General features: G+C 39.6%; 1 protein-coding gene across 4 annotated transcripts in view; it reads left to right on the top strand.

The window, feature by feature from the left end:
* The window catches only part of ODF2L (outer dense fiber of sperm tails 2 like), a 179,350-nt gene extending 165,025 nt beyond the window's left edge, over positions 1-14,325 (top strand). For all 4 annotated transcript variants that reach the window (XM_030207203.1, XM_030207204.1, XM_030207202.1 and 1 more), the window contains 2 exons: positions 8,278-8,403; positions 13,822-14,325. In XM_030207203.1, the coding sequence (XP_030063063.1) occupies positions 8,278-8,403; positions 13,822-13,950 (255 nt within the window). In that variant the 3' untranslated portion in view covers positions 13,951-14,325. The remainder of the gene's footprint in view (positions 1-8,277; positions 8,404-13,821) is intronic.
* Positions 14,326-16,274: the final 1,949 nt, after the last annotated feature.

The following is a 16,274-nucleotide window of genomic DNA, read 5'->3' as shown; positions in this document are numbered from 1 at the left end:
ATTTTTGTGCATAATTGGTTCATAAATGTTAGTGTCTGTTTTATAGATTTATCTCCATAATAGTTCTGGCTTTTCTAGGTGAGTTTACAAATGTGTATCATATCTCTTTGCAAATCTAACATCTAATTCAGATTATATTCAAGGGGTGATTATCTCACAAGAACCTCTCTAGTACAGTGACTTCCCTACTGAACAGGCGTATGGGGAATGGGTAGCCATTTGACCAAAAAGGGAGACATTTTCTCACCAGAGGGCTGTTGGAACTCTAATTCATCCTCATTCTGTAACAGTAATGTAGGGGACACTTTTTAGACCCATATCTATAATTCAATCATCCTGTACTGAGGTATGAAGGGAGTTTAGGGTTGTGTGGGATACAGAGGGATCAATGTAATAAAATGCTCTATGCTTTGTGTACAGGTTTATTTGACGTTTGTGTACAATTTTCTGTGCGCGCTATATAGAAATGAGTTTTACACATGATCTAATTGTGCAAAGCCTTGGGAAGACAGCATACGGGATTAGGGAGGGCCTGAAATCCATGTTAATGAAGCTTTAATTCAAGGTTCTCTCATTCTGTGTTAGCATTAGTGAGGATTTTGTGCCTGTTTCCTCCCTTGACTGCTAGCCTAAGGAGCTGCAACTTTTTTTCTTGCTTCCATGAAGAGCATAGGTAAAAGAAAACTAAAAAAGACAGAGTTGAGGTAAGTGTGCTGGACTGTTGACAAATTTTATTGGCACTTGTCAGAGTTGCGTGCGCATACACCCACTCATGTGCTAAAATGCTAATTTATGTATAAATATTGGTATTGCAAAAACTGTATGAGTAATGAAGAGGGGATGTGTTTCTAGTATTTTAAAGCTATGATTCCCTGTTTGTGATTAGTTTGATAGATAAACGGTAGTTTTGAAGTGGGCTTTATTTCATTTTCTTTTAGCTTGTTTTATCTTAATAGTATTTATTTGTATGTTTTAATATATATGTGGTTCTTTTTATGTTTACTGGTTTGTATATATTTTTAGTGACATTTTTGTACCATTCCTTAAGAAGGTTTGTTTAAGTCATGTTATCAAATGGAATAAAATAGAGTAGGATTCAGTCATATGCACGGATGTATGGGAATGCACTGCATTGAGTGCCAGAGTGCAAGATATAGTTGCCACTAGCACTGACCTATATGTGCATGCATCTGATGTGCTTTCCCATATTAGTGCATATTTTTTGCTTGGCCTATTTGCTTACTGCATTCTGGAAGCAAATGTTTGCATTGGAAACTGTGCACTGAGTTTTCGTGTATAACATTACTGCATCAACCCCAGAGCTTGTGCTGCAGCCTGCATATGAAGAGTACCTAGGGACTTTCCTGCTCAGACAATTGGACATCACTGTGATTTACAAATGAGAAAGGAAATCATGCAGTGGTATAGGTGTGGGAATGCTTTCCAACATAACATTTGCAGAAAGAGGTAGTGAGGTTCTTAAATTACATGTTGAGTATATGTTATGTCTAAGTACAGGTTTTTCATTTATTGCTAAAAATTCAAACTTCTTATTATGACTAAAAAGAAAAATCTGCTGGAAAAAAGGAGACAGGACTGTTTCATAATACAACATTATGGGAATAATTTTATAAAGGTTTTCCTATGCATAAAGCTGGGACACGGAAAAGACCTTTTATAAAATTGTGTGTCTCTTTATACATTTATAATATATACACACTATACATAGGCACTTCCAGAGGCATAGTTTCAATGGAATGGGCAAAATTGCAATGTGCACACATATTTTTTTTAGAATAGACAGGTATATGAGAGAGTATATTTAGACATTTACAGTGACTTCAGAGCAGGGGTGTATTTGTGTGTCACCATTTGGATGCTGTTAGAGCTGGCTGTGAGAGCCTATTTTATAAAGACATATGTTGCCTTTATAAACTAAGCTTAAAATAAACAGCTGTTTGGACTTCTCATATAGGTACTCTGTTATACAATACAATCAAGCCTTTTAAGACTATTTAGATGTCTTAAAGACAATGGGTCTGTGGCAATACAATATGCTTATTAACTTGCATTAAAGGATAGTGATAGGAGTGTACCACTGTCCATCTGGCCAGGATGAACAGACAGATATAGAAATGTTGTCAGAAATTAGGGAGGCTAACAAACTGGGCAACACAATAATAATGGGTGATTTCAATTACCGAAAACTCTGATAATACCCAAAGGGATAGTAGAATAATAATCAAAAATTCACTCTAAATAATTCTACTATAGTATACACGAGTATTGGAGGTGTACTACTGCCAACACATATGAAAAAAGTGGAGAAAAAAGACTTCAGAAATTCTAACGAGTGCTCTTCATGTGGAAAACCACCTTTCAAATTTCTAGCACTCTAGTTCTTCAATCACCAGTCTTCACAAAAAAACTCCACTCTTCTAATTCATATAATGCATGCCTACACACCTTTTCACAATACTCGATGTTGAAGGCTCAAATCATAGTGAACAAACGGTGAAAATAATTTCAACTTAACTGAAATATTCTGTCATCGCATATAATGTTCCAAAAGCCCGACCCTGTTTCGCCAATTCTAGGCTGTTTCAAGGGCTAAAGTTCTCATAAAGACAGTTCATTCTTGTTTTCCAATTTCACCGCATTCAACTGCCTCTTATCGGCGTCCTGAAAACAACTCCTACTTCCTTCCTTATATTACGTGGGCCAAACTTCCCGAATGTTAAAAACGCGACTAATTGAACATAGACATTGCATACAAGCAAAAAAGACATATGAACCTCTGGTTTCTCATAGTCTCTTGAAACAACATGACTTTGATCAGATGCAATGTGTGGTTCTAGAACAAATACAAGTTTCGGAACGTAAAGGAGATATTAAGAAAAAGTTGAGACAGCGGGAACAACGATGGATATATACACTGCAGACTGTCATACCCAAGGGATTAAACATAGCAATTGAATGGAAAGCTTTTTTGTGAAACAAATCTTTGTCAATAAAGTTGTTGAAGATGATTCAATGAGTTGGAAGAAATGACGTACATATAAAGAGGAAGGAAGTAGGAGTTGTTTTCAGGACGCCGATAAGAGGCAGTTGAATGCGGTGAAATTGGAAAACAAGAATGAACTGTCTTTATGAGAACTTTGGCCCTTGAAACAGCCTAGGATTGGCGAAACAGGGTCGGGCTTTTGGAACATTATATGCGATGACAGAATATTTCAGTTAAGTTGAAATTATTTTCACCGTTTGTTCACTATGATTTGAGCCTTCAACATCGAGTATTGTGAAAAGGTGTGTAGGCATGCATTATATGAATTAGAAGAGTGGAGTTTTTTTGTGAAGACTGGTGATTGAAGAACTAGAGTGCTAGAAATTTGAAAGGTGGTTTTCCACATGAAGAGCACTCGTTAGAATTTCTGAAGTCTTTTTTCTCCACTTTTTTCATATGTGTTGGCAGTAGTACACCTCCAATACTCGTGTATACTATAGTAGAATTATTTAGAGTGAATTTTGATTTCAATTACCCCAATATTGACTGGGTAAATATAACATCAGGGCATGCTAGAGAGGTAAAATTCCTTGATGAAATCAAGGACTGCTTTATGGAGCAGCTGGTACAGTAGCTGACAAGAGAAGGCAAAATTCTAGACCTAGTCCTTAGTGGAGCACATGATCTGGTGTGGGAGGTAATGGCGATGGGCTGCTTGATAACAGTGATCATGATATGATCAGATTTGATATTAGCTTTGGAGTAAGTATACACAGGAAATCCAATACGTTAGCGTTTAACTTTCAAAAAGGAGACCATGATAAAATGAGAAGAACGGTGAAAAAATAACTTAGAGGAGCAGCTGCGAGGGTCAAAAATTTGCATCAGGTGTGGATGCTGTTCAAAAATACCATCCTGGACGCCCTTTTTTTTCTATTATGGGTCAAGGATGTTAGACATGCCCAAGTCCCACCTTCGCTACGCCTCCGATACGCCCCCTTGAACTTTGGCCATCCCTGTGACAGAAAGCAGTTGGGGACGTCCAAAACTGGAGACGGACGCCCATCTTTTGATTTGTGTCGAAAGATGGGCGTCCTTCTCTTTCAAAAATGAGCCCAATAGTGGAATTAGAAAAGGTACAGAGAAGGGTGATGAAAATGATAAAGGGGATGGGACGTCTTCCCTATGAGGAGAGGCTGAAGTGGCTAAGGCTCTTCAGCTTGGAGAAAAGACGGTTGAGGGGAGATATGATAGAGGTCTATAAAAGAATGAGTGGAGTGGAATGGGTAAACATGAATCGTTTGTTTACTCTTTCCAAAAATACTAGGACTAGGGGGCATGCGATGAAGCTACAAAGTAGTAAATTTAAGACGAATCGGAGAAATTCTTTCTTCACGCAACAGGTAATTAAACTCTGGAGTTCATTGCCAGAGAATGTGATAAAGGTAGTTAGCTTAGCGGGGTTTAAAATAGCTTTGGCCGGCTTTCTAAAGGAAAAGTCCATAGACCATTATAAAATCCACTGCTTATTTCTGGAATAAGCAGCATAAAACATATTGAACTTTTTTGGGATCTTGCCAGGTATTTGTGACCTGGATTGGCCACTTTTGGAAACAGGATGCTGGGCTTGATGAACCTTTGGTCTGTCCCAGTGTGGCAATACTTATGTAAGTTAGCATGACATTAGCACAGTTGAGTGAATAGCCCCTATATTGCAGGGCATACATAGGGACCCTTTTTACTAAACTGCTCTAAAAGTGGCTTGTGCTGTTACTAGCACTTGGGTTTCCCACTCGCTGAGGCCACTCTTAGCACGGCTGAAAACTGGACGCATTTCTTATTTCCCCCATTAATGGCCATTAGTACAGGAGCCCTTACCGACACGTATTTACTAGGCATAAAGGCTCCCACGTTAATCACACACTAATCATTTAGTGTGCAGTGATACAGCTGTGCTAACAGATTACCACTGGGCACACCTACTCTCTGCCCCCCAAACACACCACCAGCCTAGGAAATGCACATGGATCCCCCAACTACCACAGGACTTCTCAGTGCACCCTGCGATAGGCGTTTTTAACCTGCAGTAAGCATGCATTAGTACTTACCGCAGCTTAGTAAAAGGACCCCATAGCAAAAGGTTTATTTTCTTAAATGTGATTTTTGTCAATGTGGCACTTATTTTCAAAGCATATAGACTTCTCAAAAGGTCAAAATGGACTCCCATGTGCTTGAAATGGCCAAGTACCAATTTTGCAAAGGTGGAAAAGGAACGTCCAACACTGCAGTACATCCAGATAGCAAAGGGGAGTTTTGTGGGCGGGATAAGGGAGGGCCTTGAATTTGGACAGCCAAGAGCGATTACGGAGGGGAAAGAAACGTCAGTGTCTAAAAAGTAGGATATCCTTATTTAGACCTGTTTCAAGCACATCCATTGTACAGAAAGGTTCCCTGACTGAGCAGCTATCAACTGGAGGAATTAAGGCATGACATTTCCTTAATCCCAGTGATTTCTGTCACCCTCTCTCTCCCCTGAAAATGAAACCTAAAGGGCATACAAGGCTGTTTGACAGCTTCAGGTATTATGGGCATTCTTAGGAAAGCAGGCAGCACCTCTGAGGAGTAGCCTAGTGGTTAGTGTACTGGACTATAAACCAAGGAACCCAGGTTCAAATCCCACTTCAGCTTTTTTTTGTTTTATTATTATTTGGTATTTGTGAGCCCTCCTGAAACAGAAAAATATGTACCGTACCTAAAAGAAACACCTTCAGAAAATGGAAGAAGGAACCGTCTGAAAATAACAAGAAACAGCATAAGGAGTGTCAAAGCAAATGCAAGGCGCAGATTAAGAAGGCCAAGAGGGAGTATGAAAAAAAGATAGCATTAGAGGCAAAAAAACATAGTAAAATTTTTTTCGGTATATTAAAAGCAGGAAGCCGGCAAAAGAATCGGTTGGGCCGCTGGATGACCGAGGGGTAAAAGGGGCGATCAGGGAAGACAAAGACGTAGCGGAGAGACTGAATAAAATCTTTGCTTCGGTCTTCACCGAGGAAGATTTGGGTGGGATACCGGTGTCGGAAATGGTATTTCAAGCGGACGAGTCGGAGAAACTTACTGACTTCACGGTAAACCTGGAGGACGTAATGGGGCAGTTCGGCAAACTGAAGAGTAGCAAATCTCCTGGACCGGATGGTATTCATCCTAGAGTACTGATAGAACTGAAAAACGAGCTTGCGGAGCTACTGCTAGTGATATGCAACTTATCCTTAAAATCAAGCGTGGTACCGGAAGATTGGAGGGTGGCCAATGTAACGCCCATTTTTTAAAAAGGCTCCAGGGGAGATCCGGGAAATTATAGACCGGTGAGTCTGACGTCGGTGCCTGGGAAAATGGTAGAGGCTATTATTAAAAACAAAATTACAGAGCACATCCGAGGACATGGATTACTGAGACCGAGTCAGCATGGCTTTTGTGTGGGGAAATCTTGCCTGACCAATTTACTTCAATTCTTTGAAGGAGTGAACAAACATGTGGACAAAGGGGAGTCGGTTGATATTGTGTATCTGGATTTTCAAAAGGCGTTTGACAAGGTACCTCATGAAAGGCTACAGAGGAAATTGGAGGGTCATGGGATAGGAGGAAATGTCCTATTGTGGATTAAAAACTGGTTGAAGGATAGGAAACAGAGAGTGGGGTTAAATGGGCAGTATTCACAATGGAGAAGGGTAGTTAGTGGGGTTCCTCAGGGGTCCGTGCTAGGACCGCTGCTTTTTAATATATTTATAAATGATTTAGAGATGGGAGTAACTAGCGAGGTAATGAAATTTGCTGATGACACAAAGTTATTCAAAGTCGTTAAATCACGACAGGATTGTGAAAAATTACAAGAGGACCTTACGAGACTGGGAGACTGGGCGGCTAAATGGCAGATGATGTTTAATGTGAGCAAGTGCAAGGTGATGCATGTGGGAAAAAAGAACCCGAATTATAGCTACGTCATGCAAGGTTCCACGTTAGGAGTTACGGACCAAGAAAGGGATCTGGGTGTCGTCGTCGATAACACACTGAAACCTTCTGCTCAGTGTGCTGCTGCGGCTAAGAAAGCGAATAGAATGTTGGGTATTATTAGGAAAGGTATGGAAAACAGGTGTGAGGATGTTATAATGCCATTGTATCGCTCCATGGTGCGACCGCACCTTGAGTATTGTGTTCAATTCTGGTCGCCGCATCTCAAGAAAGATATAGTAGAATTGGAAAAGGTGCAGCGAAGGGCGACTAAAATGATAGCGGGGATGGGACGACTTCCCTATGAAGAAAGACTAAGGAGGCTAGGGCTATACAGCTTGGAGAAGAGACGGCTGAGGGGAGACATGATAGAGGTATATAAAATAATGAGTGGAGTGGAACAGGTGGATGTGAAGCTTCTGTTCACGCTTTCCAAAAATACTAGGACCAGGGGGCATGCGATGAAACTACAGTGTAGTAAATTTAAAACAAATCGGAGAAACTTTTTCTTCACCCAACGTGTAATTAAACTCTGGAATTCGTTGCCGGAGAAAGTGGTGAAGGCGGTTAGCTTAGCAGAGTTTAAAAAGGGGTTGGATGGTTTCCTAAAGGACAAGTCCATAAACCGCTACTAAACGGACTTGGAAAAATCCAAAATTCCAGGAATAACATGTATAGAATGTTTGTACGTTTGGGAAGCTTGCCAGGTGCCCTTGGCCTGGATTGGCCGCTGTCGTGGACAGGATGTTGGGCTCGATGGACCCTTGGTCTTTTCCCAGTATGGCATTACTTATGTACTTATGTACTTATATGTATATAAGTCACCTGCAAGCCGAAAGGTTATAGAAGTGGTGTACATTCAGGTGACAGTAGGTATGTTGCTGTTCCTGGATGGCTCACAGTTATTAAATGCCCCTCTGCTCTGCATGGACGGTTGTGTGGCCATTTTCTAAGAATGCTGCCATACAGAAGTCTGTGTCCCTTGTTTCCCCCCTCCCCAATTCATAATTTGGACGTTCCAGTTCATAAAATAGCTGTTCATGCAGGACATTTCCAGTGTATGGACATCATCTCATGTACATGTTATTGAACAGGAGAATCTTGACAGATTTCCTGTTTAAAAATGCATGTGAGACGGATGTCCATTTGGGACATTCTGACTTGGATATCCTTTCAAAAATGCCCCTCTATACATTTGTTTTAAATGAAAAATAGTTGGTCAATATTTTATAGCTTTTTTATCATTACTTTTATACTTACAATTTCAGGTTTTTGAAGAGAAGAAAAAAATATCATTGAGTGAACAGGATTTTCAGAAAAAAATCATGGATCTTGAAATTGAATTAAGCATGAAAAAAGAAGAGCAAAAACAGATTGCATGCATGTTGAGCACTGTGAGTAAAACTTTATTTTTACAGTTAGAGAGTCATTGGTCTTTTATGTTTGACTATAATTGAATATTTTATTTGTAATAATTCACAGCACAGTAAAGAGAGGGTACAAAGTACAGACCAAAGTCCAAATATCAAAAGAAAGCACCAAGAGCCTTCAGAATCAGGACAGAGTCCCTTTAATCACACAACTTGTAGAGCAATCTTCAAAGAATGACCCGCCATGGGCCGTTGTTTCAGGGCACAGTGCCTGCGTCAGGGGCCACAGAATGTGCAGTCGCGAGGTTTACTCCTCCGCACATGTATAGATGTAAAAAAAAACCACATTAACCCAAGTAGAACTCAGGTTCAATATGGCTTACATTACAATTAGAAAATTGATTAAAATCAGGTTTGGTTTGCTTTTTGATAATGGCCTTGATTGCAAAGAACTCTTTTCACTGGAAAAGTAAAATAGAAGCTTCAGGTAGCACTGTCTACTCCCAAATTACCTGAATGCAATAGGAAACTCTCTAATGAGAGGGGTTTAGTTTGCTGCCAAATAAAGTCTCTTCTGTTTTGATTTATTACCTTTTCCTTTCAACATTTTTCTTTTCTCTCTTGAATTTCCAGGGGCTAACCACTTTATTTAATGAAAAGAAGCTAAAATATGACACCAAAATAAAACTTTAAAAAGACTGTATTTCTGGATCATAGCCATAACTCCCCTTGATGCTTCTCATGCCAAGCCTGTTCCCCTTATATGGAACTTTTGCAGGAATAACTTCCAGTGATTAATTTGGTTTGGCACCATATTTAAATTTAATTAATTTTATTGAAGTTTGCCAGTATGAAGTTTAGAACAAATATCCTTCTTGAAGACAGAGATATTTTCTCATTTATGACATAAGAGGAAAACTAGTATTAGCATCAAAAACCTAAAATAAAATATAGTAACTTGGAAAACTTGTCATTTATGTAGGAGATTAAGGGCCCTGTTTACTAAGATGCACTAGCGTTTTTAGTGTGCACTAAAAATTAGCGTGTGCTAACGCTAGAGACACCCATAGGAATATATGGGTGTCTCTTGCATTAGTGTGCGCTAAAAACGCTATCGCGCCTACAGCGCGGCTTAATAAACAGGGCCCTAAAATTCATATTTTGCCACAAAGTTTAAAAGTCAAATTTAAAAACTCCAAATAGAAGGCACATATTCACTAGAATACCATGAATCAAACTCTCCATGCATGGGCTGTTTCATTTTCCTTCTCGGGCATTGGAAAGACTGAGTAATAAACAGCAGAGTTGATTGCTCAAGTCTGTTTCAAATCAGCAAAATCAGTACAGTTAATTTTGGGTTCTTAGTAATGTAGTATTCAGGGGCGTAGCCAGACCTCGCTGGGAGGGGGGGCACTGTTTAGCCGCCCCCCGAGCCGCCGCCGCCACATTGGACCCCCCTGCCGGCCTGCTGACGACCCCCTTGAACCCCCTTCCTGCCACCAACACTCCCCCGCCATCGCCGCCCGCCCCGCCGCCATATCAGATACCTTGTTTGCTGGCGGGGGTCCCCGAGCCCCGCCAGCCGAAGAGAGTCTTCTTCAGCACCAGAGTAGTGCCTTCATTCAACGAAGTTCCTGGTGCAATCAGCTGTTTTTGACCCCTTATGTCCTGCACGGGGCTACATGCACGGTACAGGACGTAAAGAGTCGAAACAGCTGATCGCACCAGGAACTTTGTTGAACGAAGGCGCTACTCCGGCGCTGAAGAAGACTCTCTTCGGCTGGTGGGGTTTGGGGACCCCCGCCAGCAAACAAGGTATGTGATGCTTCGGCGGGGCGGGCGGCGACAGCGGGGGAGAGTTGGTGGCGGGAAGGGGGTTCAAGGGGGTCATCGGCAGGGGGGCCAGGGCCAAATCTACAGGGGCCCAGGCCCCCTCAGGCCCCATGTAGCTACGCCACTGGTAGTATTTATCCTGATGACTGAGGCAGATGGCACTTTATAGACTAATCAATTTATTGAGGCATGATCTTTCGACGAGCGGAGTCCACTTCATCAAATGAATCTGACAAAGTGGACTCTGGTCCTTGAAAACTCATGCCTCAGTAACTTGGTTAGTCTATAACTTTCACCTGCCTCTGTCAGTTTTATTACATCAGACTAACTCAACTATCTCTTTGAGTATATTTATCCTTACGTTAACCTAACGCTGATTAGGTAAAAGTTTAATTCAGACTTTTCTTTTAGTGGTAATATATATATATATATTATATATAGTTATATATATATAGTTATAGTTATATATATATACAAATTATTACTGGTAGAAATTGTCTGGTTTAGACTTAGCAGTAAACATGAATTATTCATGCCTCAGGGGATAATTGCTATTGACAAACATAGAACACACATTTATTGTCTTACGGGGTTTGATGACTTATTATTATCTTTAGAGAAAGTTAAATAAAGATCAAGCTAAGTTGTATTTCCTTTGCTGCCATAATGTTGCTGGAAACTCAACAAAATAAGTAGATAATACTCTTATTTTGTTTCTCTTATTTACGTTTACTCTGTAATCTCTCAAATAGATGTGATTAAATCTGAGTCTGATTACAGCCTTAAAAAATGACTAAGAAGATTACTAAAGACGATTCTTAATTTTAAGGTTGGTCCTTATTGTCTTAAAAGGAAATCCTAGAGTTTTCTGAATTACTTGTTATGGAAATCATCATCTCTCTTTTGTTTCCTATCCTTGATAGATCCAATGTGAAAGTGCAGTAACTAGAAACATCAGTGTGTGCTTCCTTTAAGGAAGCACTTACACATCAGAACACAAGCTGCATTAAAATTAAAGATCAGATGCAGATTTTTTTCTAAAATGATAGTTGAACTTTCGGGATTGTTTTTTTCAGTGTAGCTCGAGTACTAAACTGTTAAAAAGTTTATCTAATGCCTAAAAATTATTGTAAGTTTTCTGATATTTAGGGGCCCTTCTACTAAAATGTGTTAGGTTTGGGCATGTTGATGTACACACAGAAGGAACAAGTCCTCACAGTCTAAACAGCAGTCAGGAAAAACAGCGAAGATGACTCAAAAATAAATAATGCTTCAAATGGTCTATGAATTTATTGTACAACTTTGGCCAATAAGCCCTGCCTCAGGAGTCTATTCACAGAAACATAAAACAATGAAATAAGAATAAGCATAAAAACAAAGAAAGTAACATATAGCTTTAAAAAATTTTGAACAACATAATGACACAGTTATCTGGGAATGCCCACTATGCGTAACAATAAAAAGTATATATAGTATTAAAAAATTATCTTAAAAATCATATATTAAAAATACAAGATTGTATATCTGCAAATTATGGTTAACATACATGAATATGACAAAAAAATAAAAACAAACATATGCAAACTAAGAGGGCCTTTTACTAAGGCACTCTCACATTTTGGTCGTGCGCTAAAATTGTGGGCATTCGAAACATTAGAGACGCCAATGCATTCCTATGGGTGTCTCTAACGTTTAGCGCTCCCACAATTTTAGCGCACGCTAAAAATGTGAGCGTGCCTTAGTAAAAGATGCCCTATATTGGAAGTAGAGCATAATAACTTTTTAATAAAATATAATGATAAAATGAATAAACAAACATATTCCTTCTGGATTGTTGGAAGTAAAATTCTCAAGGATACTGGATTGTATCATCCACTTAAAGCAACTGGCAAGAGATGTATCACAAAAGATTACTGTCAAGGAGGTGACATGAAAACCAATTGGGATAGAGTTATAATATATAATGTGGCTGGACAGAACTGAAGAAATGTAACTTATGTTATAGCATTAACAGTCCCATGGAGTGTCTGCTAAAATGTAGGCACCGTATAAAAAGTAATGGATATTTTAAAACACTGACAGAGCAGATTGTTAAAAACTATGGGGGTCTTTTCCTAAGGCGTGCTCACATTTTTGGCGCCTGCTAAAATTGTGGGTGCGGTAAATGTTAGAGACGCCAATGCATTCCTATGGGCATCTCTAACGTTTAGCTCGCCCACAATTTTAGCGTGTGCTAAAAACGCGAGCACGCCTTAGTAAAAGACGCCCTATATATGCTGAATCTTTAGAGCTCAAGTGAAACCAAAAAATGACTGTGAATGTCAGCTGGATATCTAAATTAGAAGCATTAGTAGAACTCGCTTTTTTGCCGTAAATAAACGTGAATATGAAACACCAAAACTTTACTATTTTATCTACAATATTGGCCCAAGACTGAACAAATAAGATATAGATTGAAAAGTCCAGTGAAAATGTGTATAGCAAACCAAGATTGTGCTATTAATGTGAAAAAGTTGAAAAATGCCAGTGCTAATGTATAAACATTTACTGTCTGCTGCCAATAGAAAAAACAATCTAAGGGCCAAGTATTCAAAGGGTTTATGCTCCTAATCTTGAGAATTCTGCTTCCAAATTGGCCTCTTTGAAAATGTACTAGGTCTAAGTTTCTAAATTTATACTTAATTATTTCACTAAATTCCTAAATTTAAGGGGTCCTTTTACTAAGGTGCGCTGAAAAATGGCTTGCAGTAGTGTAGGCACGAGTTTTGGGCGCGCACCAATCCATTTTTCAGCGCATCTATAAAAAAGCCCTTTTAAAACTTTTTGCTGAAAATGGATGTGTGTCAAAATGAAAATTGCCGCATGTCCATTTTGGGTCTGAGACCTTACCGCCAGCCATTAACCTAGTGGTAAAGTCTCACGTGGTAACCGGGCAGTAATGACCTACGCATGCCAAATGCCACTTGGCACGTGTAGCTGACACACGCCAGAAAATAAAAAATATTTTTTGGGAGCACGTAACAGACGCGCACCAAAATGAAATTACCACTAGGGCCACTTTAGGCAATGTTATAAGCATCTACTTGAGTATGTAAAATGCTGTTCTATACACTCAAGTCATTTGTAAAATTACCCCCCCCCCCCCCATACTGGAAAGTCTCTACTCATTGGAGCCTAAAACTACAAGACACGCAAGGAGCAAATAAGAGGTTTGAGCTAAGATAACAAGCTGCCCTCTCTTCAGACAGGAACCGCTTAATCGAACTGGATAAAGCTGCCATTAATCAGGACTCTGCCTCAAATACATTCTATGAAGATTAGGGTAGGTAGGTGAGGGATAAGGTGGTAGGACCTCCAAACAGTTTCTGCAAAGGCCAGAGAAGCCAAGATTAGTTTTGTTCACTTTGCTTAAAAATGAAGTAATTTGTCACCACAGACAGCATCTCTAGAGGCAGGGAAGCTAGGTGGAGAGCAGAGATGCTTGTGATAAGGGATAACAGACAGAATTATGTGGTGAGAAATTTGTCATAGTTCTTACTGTGCCATAATTTTACCTGGATTATATTTCGTTACTACCCTGTGTTCCCCCCACCCTTTTCTTTTTTAAAGTCTGAGAAGCATTATGATCTACAAATGAAAGACATGCAGCACAGCCTGGAACGAACAGAAAACCAGAACCAAGGAATCCAGAACTATGTACAGTTTCTGAAAACAACTTATTCTACAATGTTTGGATAAAGTCTCCCTTAACAAAGACTTTAAATGAAACACTAACAAGATGTGTTCCAAATTTAAACATTGGATGTGTTAACATTAATTTTTGCTTGTTGTTGTTGCTGACAAATTCTAGTAGTATTATAGGGGACTATAATAATATCATATTTTAACTGCCTACTGCACCTTATTTGTAAAAATCATAGTTGCATATCTATAACAGGGTGTTCTCCATGGACAACTAAATCCTATAGCCATACAAGTGACAACGTCACTCGGATGAGTCTGCTGCATAATGGAAATCGCATGACCTTTCAAGTTAATTTTAGCAGTACCTTAGGGTAAGCTTCTAAGGAACTTGGGTTTAGCCTCCCAGAGCACAGAACATTTTAACAGGAACTTGGGTTAACCCCCCCCCCCCCCCCCCCCCCCACCCCCCCCCCCCCAGAGACCAGAAAACTTTGGCAAATTCTTCTGAGTCTGTGTGGATATTCCCATGCTCCCTCCCATGACAGTTCACTTCAGTCTTTTTTCCAGCTCAATTCAACCTTGGATTGGGGAGAAAGATTGTATGGCTGTAGTATCCTCTGTCCACGAAGAACCCCTATTACAGATATGTAACTGTACTTACTCTATAGACACAAGAGATCCACACGATTACACAGGTGCTACCTCCCAGCAGAGAGTTGCAGAGAATCTTCTTTTTGGCTTACTATACCACAACTCTCATAGTAATTCCAATGGAAGAAGTGTCTTATGTTCAAATACTGCTTGACCAAAGGTGCTGTCTAATTCAGTGGCTTAGTAGACTCTAGGCAATAATGCTTGGTAAGAGTATGGACTGAGATCCACATTGCAGCTTTACAAATATCTTCTACTGCAGATAAATACAGTTGAGCTATTGTAGTTGCATGGCTCTCAACTGATGTGGAATGACTTTAGTAGAAAGACTGAATTCAGCTTAATGAAAGCAATATGTTATAGAGTCCGCTATTCAAAATGCCAAGGTTTTTTTCTTAACTGGAAAACTGACTCTTTTTGAGTTGAAGGATAGAAAAACTTGTGATGATCTGTCTGCTGATTTATTATTTTTCAATAAATTTTATTTTCTCTATGACAATCCAGACTATGGAGTTTCTACTGTTTCATGTTGACATGGAAGGGTGGATGAAAACTAAAATTCATGACAGTTTTATATAAAAGTCCAAAATTACTTGGGAACAAACTTTGGATGAGTTCTTAAAACCACTTGGTTTCCATGGTTTTGCATAAAAACAAGCATGCCATACTGGGATGGACTGAAACTCCATCAAACCCAGTATCCTGTTTCCAGTAGTGGCCAATCCAGGTCAGAAGCACCTGGCAAGATCCCAGAAGAGTGAAACAGCTTTTATGCAGCTTATCCTAGTAGGACATTGCTGGCAGTAAACACTAAGATGCCCATTATATTTCTATAGGCATCCCAGTGTTTACCACCAGTTGATTTTTACGTCAAGCTAAAAATGCTACTGCGGCTTTGTAAAAGACCCCCTGAGTGAAGAAATACTTTCTGTGGTTTGTTTTAAATTTACTACTTAGTAGGTTCATTGTGTGCCCCCTAATCCTAGTATTTTTGGAAAGAATAAACAAGCGATTCATCTCTACCTGTTCCACTTCACTCAGTATTTTATAGACCTCTATCAGCTCTCTCCTCAGCCATCACTTCTAGCTCAAGAGCCCTAATCGCTTTAGCCTTTTCTCATAGGGAAGTCGTCCCATCCCCTTTATCATTTTTGTCACCCTTCTTTGTACCTTTTCTAATTCAGCTTTATCTTATTTCTGAGATGCAATGACCAGAATTGCACACAGTATTCGAGGTGCAGTCACACTGTGAAGTGATACAAAGGCATTACAACATTCTGATTTTTGTTTTCCATTCCTTTCCTAATAATTCCTAACATTCTATTTGCTTTCTTATCTGCCACTGCACACTGAGTAGAGAGTTTCCATGTATCTTCAACGATGACACTTAGATCCTTTGGGTGGTGATTCCTATTGTGGAACCTTGCATCACACAGCAATAGTTTGGGTTCCTCTTTCTCACATGCATCACTTTGCACTTGCTCATGTTAAACGTCATCTGCCATTTGAATGCCCAATCTCGTAAGGTCCTCTTGCAATTTTTCACAATCCTATTATAGTGTTGTATAGTTGGGTACAGTACATTTTTGGTGGGTTTTGGAGGGCTCACCATACAATATAAAGAGGTAACAGTGAGATGTGTACCTGGGACCTTTTATGTGAAGTCCACTGCTGTGCCCCCTAGGGTGCTCTGCTGGGATGTCTGTGTTGCCAGTCTACTGAGAACG

This window comes from Microcaecilia unicolor, chromosome 6 (genome assembly GCF_901765095.1).
Source record: "Microcaecilia unicolor chromosome 6, aMicUni1.1, whole genome shotgun sequence".
Classification (NCBI taxonomy): Eukaryota; Metazoa; Chordata; class Amphibia; order Gymnophiona; family Siphonopidae; genus Microcaecilia; species Microcaecilia unicolor.
The sequence above is the reverse complement of the archived record's forward strand: the minus strand, read 5'-3'. Positions and strand labels throughout refer to the sequence as shown.